This window comes from Pieris napi, chromosome 18 (assembly GCF_905475465.1).
Source record: "Pieris napi chromosome 18, ilPieNapi1.2, whole genome shotgun sequence".
NCBI lineage: Eukaryota > Metazoa > Arthropoda > Insecta > Lepidoptera > Pieridae > Pieris > Pieris napi.
This window is the reverse complement of record NC_062251.1, coordinates 8,984,643-8,995,173: the sequence shown is the minus strand read 5'-3', so window position 1 is coordinate 8,995,173 and position 10,531 is coordinate 8,984,643. Positions and strand designations below refer to the sequence as shown.

General features: G+C 38.2%; 3 protein-coding genes across 3 annotated transcripts; 2 read left to right on the top strand and 1 right to left on the bottom strand.

The window, feature by feature from the left end:
• The first annotated feature begins 5,312 nt into the window (after positions 1-5,312).
• On the top strand, positions 5,313-7,783 carry LOC125058534. The gene is made up of 2 exons (XM_047662623.1): positions 5,313-5,723; positions 7,065-7,783. Exons 1-2 carry the CDS (start codon positions 5,321-5,323, stop codon positions 7,757-7,759), a joined length of 1,098 nt encoding a protein of 365 aa, XP_047518579.1. The 5' UTR covers positions 5,313-5,320; the 3' UTR covers positions 7,760-7,783.
• On the bottom strand, positions 5,958-8,203 carry LOC125058533 (protein ALP1-like). Its single transcript, XM_047662622.1, has 2 exons — positions 7,774-8,203; positions 5,958-6,850 (listed from the first exon to the last, which is right to left on the bottom strand). The coding sequence occupies exons 1-2, from the start codon at positions 8,061-8,063 to the stop codon at positions 5,968-5,970; spliced, it is 1,173 nt and encodes a 390-aa protein (XP_047518578.1). The 5' UTR covers positions 8,064-8,203; the 3' UTR covers positions 5,958-5,967.
• Positions 8,201-10,157, top strand: LOC125058535. The gene has a single exon (XM_047662624.1). The coding sequence runs from the start codon at positions 8,367-8,369 to the stop codon at positions 9,084-9,086; it is 720 nt and encodes a 239-aa protein (XP_047518580.1). The 5' UTR covers positions 8,201-8,366; the 3' UTR covers positions 9,087-10,157.
• The last annotated feature ends 374 nt before the right edge of the window (positions 10,158-10,531 follow it).

Sequence of the window (10,531 nt, the reverse complement as noted above, 5' to 3'; positions counted from 1 at the left end):
GTTAACAAAAAGTCGCGAAATTGAAGTTATTTGTATTACAGAACATTGGCTAAGAAGTTATGAAACGATTGTTATTGACAACTTCCAATCGTGTAGCGTATTCATGAGAAGTAGTTCTATTCGTGGCGGATCATTAATATTAATAAATAGTACTGTCAAATCGAAAGATCGTAAGGATATTGTAAATCTATCAATTGAATGTGTTATTGAATTATCTTGTGTAGAACTGGAGAACTATGTTATAGTATGCGTGTACCGGCCCCCTTCCGGAGATTATTACAAATTCGAGTCAGTAATGGAAGATGTACTTAAAAGACTGACTAGAAAACGAAAGTCGGTCATTATTTGCGGAGATTTTAACATAAACATACTTGAAAGTACTTCAGTAAGCACTTGATTTATTTCAATGTTTAAATGTTTCAATTTAGTAAACCAATTCTCTGAACCACCAAGAATCACCTCCCATTCAGCAACTTGTTTAGATAACATATTTTCGAGTGACAAACCTATTTATAAATCAGTAATAACAAACCTTACTTCTGACCATTGTGGTCTGATAGTTGGCTTCTCTGACAAAATATTAGATGAAGCCAAGCACGTTAAGTATCGCCCCATCACAAAAAGTCGCATCGAAAGTTTTCGACAAAAAATTTAAGGTTAAGGTCTCAAATTTGAAATTAACACGGACCAAATCCCACGAAAACGTACATAACTTTTAATACAGATCGTAGAAGAGGTGAATCCATCCAATCCTGACCACATTACAGAAACCCTCGGTGGCTTCTCCTAAAGCCACTAGACTGATTAATGAAATGGGTCAACACAGCTAGGGAAGCCCTAGCTAAGTCTAGGAATCTCAGAACGGACCTCAAACTAGATATTGAGAAATCTCCAGACAACCTAATTAAAATCATACACCATTAAAATCACCCACAAAAACACCGGGCACAACACCTAACATAGACGCCACACCACCGATCAACACAAACACCGACACAGCCACCACCTTAAAAGCCGCGCCAGAGCCCGCTAACACCCTGGAGAAGCGCCTTATAAAGAGACTCGACACTCACACTAAACTCTTACAAGAATCCGATAAGACCATGCGCGGTCTTATCAGAAAACTTGAAAGCACCGAGAAGCGAGGGCCGGACGGACACAAACCTGAAGGCGCCGGCACCTCGTATGCGAAAATAGCAAGTCAGCAAGACCTGCTTTTTTTACATGCTATTCTTAATGGGCGGATCGCCCCTATTTGCTGTCGTTAATTTCTTTTAAAATTCCTTCTCCATATGCGACAAGACACACAAAATTGTTCCATGTGCCTCGTACGAACTCGAATTACCTGCATAATTCACCAATGTTTCGGGTTTTATCTAACTATGACACTAATTATGAGGATATTGATATTTTCCACCTCACCAAAGAACATGTGAGAAAATATTTGAAGGGGCGGGAAGACTCGAATTTTGTTTAGGTTGTATTTAGTATTATTTATTGTTTTAAATATTAAATTTCATTTTTCTGTATATCGTTTTGTCTATTGATGCGCTTATTTGTTTCACTTTTCGTATATAATATTGTTTATCTATGTCATCTATTTTGGCTTTTTGTACTGTCTAAGTGTTTGTTTTGTAATATTATGTATGTTAGCTGTAAGATTACTTATAATTAAATAAATAAATAAATAAAAAAAATAACCGCCACCCCTAAAGCTCCCGAGGGCCCCTCACTTGTTATCTCGGGAGAAAAATTCGAGAACAACCAAAAATTACTAGAACACATAGAAAAGACTATTGATTTCAGATGCGCCACTACGCATAGTCCCGCTATCGAATAAAAAGTTAAAATTTGTCTTCGCAAACGAAGATAATAATACACATGCTCTCGCGGCTATTAAGACCACAAATGCAATTAAAGCACAGGAGGAGCGGAGGTACAACCCGCTTATTGCGGTTAAGCACCTCTTAGGAGGTACCTACCCGAAACCGAAATAATACAGACTCTAAAAGACCAAAACGCCACACTCCGCTCACAGGACTTCACTATAAAATCTATTAGAAAAACAGAAATGAAAAATTATATAACATCGTATTAGACACGTCACCCACAGCGTGGAGAGCTTTGATTGACTTAGGCCGCGTTAACGTGACCAACGGGTGCATGTGGAAGACTTTGGGCGCTTCATGCAATGTAGAATGTGCCAAGGCATCGGACATTCTCAGTCGAGGTGCCCCGCCACGGCCACCTGCGCAAAAAGGTATACTACCTATAATATGTCACTACACAAATTAACAGCTAACATAAGCGAACCTAGATAGGTCTCGCAATAGTTTCCACGAATTTAAAATGAACTTCATCAACAAAAACACCGATATCGCATTCATACAGTACAGAAAAACGTCAGGCGCAACCAAGTCACAACAATATCGGGTCCGCGTATTTAATCATTTTAAAATCTGTTTACTTGAGATTTATAGTTTAAAGTGCATTTATGTTATCACCTAGCGTACGGGATGCTGTGAAAGTGTTATCCGTTCAAAAGAACGTGCATTTAAGATTTTTGGTCAAGTGTCAAGCTTAAAACAGTGTATACGTTACAATCATTAAGTGCTTTTATAAATATTAATTGTGGTTATTTGTTGTGAAAAGTGTTGTTAAAGTCAAGAACTATATCAGGCTCACGTCATCCATTATTATATCCTGCATTTACACCAAATCAAGCATCAACGCATACGCGCTGTCACAATACTGCACAAATAATTTAATAATTATTGTAATACCAACACCCACAATTAAACTTTACGTCACCTCAGTATATATTGAGCCAGACAACAATGCCCACGACACTATGCATGCGCTGGAGCATTTCCTTTTACACCACAAAAACACACATACCTTGGTATGCGGGGATTTCGACGCATGGCACTCATGCTGGGGAGGCCGCCGTTTCAATAGAACAATCCCACAGGAGACCTATTGGATCTTATGGCCTGAAACTGAACTAGTTCAGAAATGCGTACGCTTATCAGAATTTGGAGAACATTTATCCAGGGCAGGTTTTTACAGGGCACGGAGCCTTTGCACATTACCTTCATAGGTTTAAAATTAGGACAAGCCCAACATGTGCCTGCAGCAATGAAGAACAAACAGTAGAACATGTGCTCCTACATTGCCCTATATTCGCATCGTCCAGGCACGACCTGGAGCAACAAATGCAGATGACTGTAGACCGTAACGGCCTACAGGACATGTTAATAAAGCACAGATCGTGTCTGGAACGGTTCTGCGACAAAATTGTGGAATATATAAAGGCGGCAAACAAAACCCCAAGGACGGGTCTCGCGAGGAATTGCGTCCCGGATCGCCCATGAATATTGTAAACAAAAATATTACAGATGTAGCCGGGGCGTCTTTTGCGAGACGTGTGATGTGCAAAGGTCCCTGGACACAATGGCAGGGGAGTAGAAAAGTGATATATTAAAAAAAAAAAACCTTTTGTTTAAACCAACGTATGCCAAAAATCTGAACAGCCTTACAAGAATTTAGTAGACCTTATTGTAAAACTTATTTGCCTCTAAATATTGTCACAAGTAACGCATTCCGTAATTTTATTTATTTTAAACTGGACAGAATACTTAACTTCTTAGAAGCTTTCCACAAAATAATGTCTTTAAGAACAAAATAATACAAGCAGTAAAAATACTACATTTAATGCCCAAAAATTACCAACATTCTAAAAGTTATGGCCTGAAACGCAAGTGGCCTTCTTAAACACCAACAAGAGCTAATTGTCAATGCACGGCATTGTCAATGCACCATGGTATATTAAAAATGAAAGTATCCACGAGGATCTTAATATGGATACAATTCTAAAAACGGCGAATCAGTTTGCCTTAGCTCACTTAACCTTCAAGCGGGCGCGCGTAGTCGAATCGACCGCGCTTAGTACATTTTCGTTCATATTATTATTATTACCCATCACATTTATTTCTCATTTATAGTAGCCTGTTGCTATGTCATTGGGAGTAAAATAAATAATAAACCGTTGCTCGGGGCGCTCCCCCTACTCCATAGATCGCAATTGTTTTCGTCCCAGTGCAGTCGTCGAAAAGACTACACGCGCCTGTCGTCGAAAAGGTTACGCGCGACGCTCAACGACACATACCCTCGTTCACGCTCGTAGTAGTTTTTTGGCCATCATTCAATAATATCGAATTAAGCTTGGATTTTTTTATATAAAATGATTCAGACGGTTACCACAAAGTTCTATACTCGAGGAATTACTAAGAGAAAACGAAGTAGAAAGTGAATCAGAGCTCAGCGACCAGGGCTCTGAAACTTCAGACCACATCGTTGCAGAGGAACCTTGATCTGCTGAGGAATCAAACCACTCGGACTCAGAAGAGATTATTTGCCAATTACAGAAATTAGTAGCTGTTTTACTAGGCGCGATAAAGTAACGAAGTAGCAAAAATCTAACAATAACAGAGTGAGGCGTCAAGTTCAAAATATTCTCGCAGAAGATGCGGGCCATCGTAGGAATGGTATGGGGGTGGTATGGTAGTATGGTGGTATGGAATGGTATGGGTAAACATTTACACACGTCAATTTAGAAGATTTTATATTTTTGCCTATTTTTCCTACTACTATGTCAATGAAAGGAATATAATTTCTACTGTATTTATTGCGGTTTGATGATGCTACTACGCGACAAGCTCGTCGTACTCTCGACAAAGCTGCGCCAATATGAGAAATTTTAGATATGTTTCCACAAAACTGTTTATTGCCATATTCAGTGGGAGAGAACGTTGTAATTGATGAGATGATGTTTGGCTTTCGAGGAAAATGACCTTTCCAATAGTACTTGAAATATTTGTTTCTTTTTCATACTTTTAATTACTTTTTTTGACAAATCAGACTTTAAAAACAATGATAATATATCTGAGTACAAATAAATAAATAAATATTGAGTAATTAGTGCTTTCTTTCTCTTATTCATCCCATAGGTCTTTTCGGTTACGCGCGCCCTCTCCCGTTACAAATGACCGCGCGCCCGCTTGAAGGTTAAACAGGCTACATAACCATAAAAATGCTGAGGCAATAAACTTCTTGATACAACAGGAATAAAACGCATAAAGAGAAGTAAACCTTTTGAGTTAAAAAGTGTAGTGAATATAAGTGCAAGTGCGGTATCTCGGACACACGAAAATAGTGTCTAAACATTATAGAACACTAAGGCCCCTTGCGCACTAGCGGTCAACCGCGGGGGCGGCTAACCGCGCGGTCTGCCGCTTTCCCAGTTTGAGCTAGTTCAGACATGGCGGAATCCGTGCGGATGCAAATCGCGCGGTTAGACCGCGCGGATCTTATTTACATTAGCGCCTATAAATTCGTTCATACCTGTCCGCGCGGATTGACAAACCGCGCGGCTACCGCCACTCAACCGCTAGAAAATGAATTCGCGCGGTTGCCGCTCGGATCTATTTACTTGACGTACCTAGAGCGCGTTCAGTTGCTCTGCGGAAGCCGCGCGTATCGGACGGTGACAATGGATCGCTTCGACACCGAGCTATTCATCGATGAGGTGGAAAAGAGACCTGCTTTGTGGGACATCCAATGTGCAGAATATTCCAATAAAATTATTAGAAACGGAGCTTGGCAGGAGCTGGTGGATATTTTTGGAGAAAATGAGGATTCTTTGGAAAAAAAGGTTCTTTTTGGTCAGTATGTATTTAATTTTACATTTATCAGGGTAGTTTACATATTTTGTAATTGACAGTCCACCCCAAATAACTAAACTATATAAAAATGTTGTTATTGTGATTGGAGGTAAGTATCGGGCGCGGGAAAAATCTCACGATTCTCACGCACGCAAACACCACGCCTCGCTACTCGCCTCTAGTACTCGCCTCCAGTGAGGTCAACTTCGTTCTATCCGGGTGTCCCTTGACACCTCTCAAGTTTTTATATTTTTGTGTCTTGCCATTCTACACGACCCTCATTTACAAAGTAATTAGCATATTTGTCTCTAATATTTAATGATGACGGTGTACCCCTTCCTGCATGTAATGTATTAAGATTACTCATTGGCCCAGTATATAAAGTATCTTCAAACTGTATACCATCTCTAGTTCTAACAAAATTGTGTAGCACACAACAGGCCTTTATTATGTCTTCGGCAAAGTCTATATTAACGTTTATAGGCCTATGAAAAATGCGCCACTTGTTTGCCAGAATTCCAAAAGTGCATTCAATATAACGTCGAGCTCTTGATAACCTGTAATTAAATATATTTTTTTCGTATGATAGCCCTCTACCTGCATAGGGTCGCATTACAGTTTCGGATAAACCAAACGCTTCATCGCCAACTATGACGTATGGCAATGGCGTAGGATCTGTGTTAGATATTGGTTTAGGTTTTGGTATGTGTAATGACTTTTCTATTAATCTTTTATAAAATACCGAATTTTTAAAAATTGCAGAATCACTACTTTTTCCATATGATCCAATATCTATGAAAGAAAAACAATAGTTACTATCACAAAGTGCCAACAGCACTATGGAAAAAAAAGTTTTGTAATTATAATACAAAGATCCAGAATCATTGGGTTTTGTAATCCTTATATGCTTGCCATCTATGGCGCCAATGCAATTGGGGAAATTTGCATATTTTTCAAAATCTGTAGCTATTTTCTTCCATATATCTTCGCTGGGTTCAGGCATGACATTTTTTGCGACTTTTTCCCACAGAGCTTCACATACTTCACGGACAATTCCTGTAATTGTAGATTTGCCAAGACGAAAGTTGTAATGCAGTTCTCCAAAGGAACAACCAGTACCCAGATATCTGAAACAATATAATCTTGATCTGTATCGTTTTGTTAACAAAGTTGCAAACTTTTCATTTATTAATTATAAGTCGCGGGCACCAGCTAGTTTAAAATAATGAGTGTCAATTATTTTATTTTAAATTTTTCAAATTTTTGAGTGTCTTCAAATATTTGACCGCTCCTGTATTTATAAGTCTACAATTTTGTTAAAAATACTGATTTCTGTTCCAGGTGTAACTTTACAAAAAAAGTGGAAGAATATACGGGATGCTTATAATAAGGAATTCAAGAAAGGCAAATCAATTCCTTCTGGTTCTGGTGCATGTAAAGGTTCAAAATACATGTATTTTGACCGGCTTTCTTTTCTTCAGAAGACAGTAGAAAACAAAGAAACGACATCAAACATACATGAAGCCAAAAATGAAGGAATTCAAAACATTGACCAAAACCAAGATAATTTTGTTAATGCACGTGAAATACAACCAGTACCCAATAAAAGGAAGAAGACTAAAATTACTTCAGAAGAGCGATTGGCTGACATATTAGAAAATAGCATTGAATCAAGGGATAAAATACAGAGACAATTACAAGAAAGTATGTCAAAGCAAGATGATGATGATAAGCTTTTTTGTATGTCATTGTATAAAGAGTTAAAAAAAATTCCAGAAAATAAGCGTTTGGCTACTAAAATTGAATTACTCCAGGTAATACAGAAAGGGCAGAAATTACCAGCGCCTATTCATATCACGAGCCAGCAGAACACGCCTAATGAAGTATTTTGGCAAAACCAACAATATTCAAACCCACAAGGATATTTTACAGGATATTCTACAATCGTACCAGGAGAGTCTCCATCGCCTTTATCATGCAATAGCACTGACGACTCACAGTCTTCTATAGTACAAAACATATATTCTGATGTATAAAATAAATATCTTACCTTAATGTAATCACGAGTTTTTCTTCTGGGGCCACGCTTGACCTCATATGGGTATCATTAGATGCAATTTGTTCACTGATCATTTCTAATAATTCATCAAATGAATTTATCGACATTCTCAAATAATTAAAGAATTTTGGTTCAAAACTTCTTAATTTTGGATATAAAGTCAGAAACTGACCATGGGTGAGCCGATCACGTAATATTGGATGCACCCAATACTGCCGTTTCTTCTTTCTTTCTTTTTTACGGAGCAACAAGTACACACATATTGCTTCTTCGACTTCCATGATTGGACTAGAACGCTGTCACTCTATGCGGATTACGGCACTCCGCATTTACATCCGCGTCTGTCTGAACACTTGCGTTTAGAACCGCGCGATTTGCATCCGCACGGATTCCGCCATGTCTGAACTAGCTCTTTAATATGCAACCGCCTGTGATTGTACGCACTTGACCGCCGCAAAGTTTCAACCGCGGCGGTTGAATGGAGAGCTGCGGCCCGCTCCGCGGCTGGCCGCCATCTTGCTTGTACGCACTTGCGATTTCAGTTTGCGGCGAGCCGCCGATGAGTTAGTACGTGAGTCGCAGTCATGAACTTCGACACAGAGAAATTCATTGTTGAAATTCAACAACGAGAATCAATTTGGAATTGTCAAGGAGCAATATATAGGAATAGAGATTTAAAACGGAAACAATGGGAAGAATTAGTAGACATTTTTGGAAAAGATGAGATGACAACAGTATCCATCAATGAAACTGATTCAAATATGCCAAGGCAAGAAAATGATGGAAATGAAACAGAAAATGTCACTGACCCAGTCATACCACCACCGCCAAAACGAAATAAAAAGAAAAAAAAAGAAGATGATATAGGAGTTGAATTGATTAACGTCTTAAATAAGAATGTCGAGTTCAGAAAGGCCGAAGAAGATGAAGATAGACTGTTCTTTTTGTCGTTGGTTAGTGAAATAAAAAAAGTGCCTGAACATATACGCCTACGTACAAAAGCTAAAATAATGCAAGTCATTACTGAAGCCCAAACGTCTGGATACAACTACTGTAACTCTACTTGGGATTACGTGCGACCATTTAACTACAACCAAGGGCCACATCAAGGATATCAGACACCATCATTTGCTAGAAATAATAACCCACCACCACCACCACCGCCCTCAGTTCCACCTACACATCGTGGAACATGGAATGAAGGAGAATCTGTAACTTCTCCTGAATCAACATATTCACAGAATACACATATGTCTCAAGAATCTGATTATTTAGATCTTTTTAATGATAATAATTCTCAGTAATAGTTATAGTTTCCTACTTTTATTGTTCTTTGTGGTTATGAATACACATTGCGATTCAAATTAAAACATAATAGCTAGCAAAAACATTTTTTATTTAAAATACATACCTTAACGTTATAACTAATTTCTCTTCGGGTTGGATACAGTCACGAAATTTAGTATCTTGTCCTTTGATGGTGACATATAAAACTGTTAGTAATTCTTCAAATGACGAAACACTCATTCTAACATAGCCAAAGAATTTATCTTGGTGCTTCTTCAGTTCTTGAAAACAACTTGCGAACTGGCCAAATTCATTACGTGTTTCTAGTAAAGGATGAATCCAGTATCTTTTTTTATTTTTCTTTCGTTGTTTTCGGGAGTAATAATAAATAACACAAGCTATCTCGACGGCGTCCATTTTGTTTATGAGGTACGCGGGCCGCTCTGGTCCAACCGCTTAACGCGTTATCATCGCGGTTTTTTCGCGATTGGCCGCCATAGCGGTCAGCCGCGATGAAACCGCGTTAAGCGGTTGGACCGCTCAAACGAACCGCCTAGGCGGTCAATCGCTAGTGCGTATAAGCCCTAACACTCTTAATGAACATTACTTTAGTTTAATCTATTCACTAGTATTGTAGAAAATTAAGTCAACATAATATTATTACTTATTAGCCATAATTATTGTATAGGCTAGATTGTAATTCATATCTTTAACAACAGATGGATGGACTTCAAAGCCAAATTAACACTACATATCACTTACAGCTCATTTCCTTAATGATAAAACTGAACTAGAATCAAAAGTGTTAGAATGTTATCAATTTTCGGAAATAATGAGAATCTGTAAGGACTGGAATATCACAAATCTGATTGTAGCTGTAACAACGGATAATGCTAATAATATAAAAGCAGCCGTAAGACTAGGTACTTAAGTGGAAGCAGATTCTATGTTTTGCTCATATTTTAAATATAATGGTACAGTTGGCTTTAAAAGAAATTAAATCCACGCAGATTAAAATTAAAAGCATAGTAGAACATTTTAGACGAAGTCCACTTGCGTCGGAAAGATTTAAAACTATGCAAAAACAATTAGAGGAAAAAAGAGTTGAAGCTTAAGCAAGACGTGGTAACCCGCTGGAACTCAACTCTAGATATGTTTTCTCGAGTGCTCGTAACAAAAAAAGTATTATGTCTGTAATTACATTAGAATACCCCGAGATAGCAAACATAAATAATGATGATATTATAGAAATTATGTCATTATCGAACCAGATTTTATATTTTTTTAAGGACGTCACGGAAGAAATGAGTTCTGCAAAATTAAACAATTTCTATAGTGTATTTCTCAGCCTAGCGGGAAAGCGATCATTGACACGAAGTACTATGTTACCGTAAAAATATATCGATTCGTGTCGCACTCCGTCACTCTCCTTACTTCTGTATCGTTTGGATATCGAAGCGTG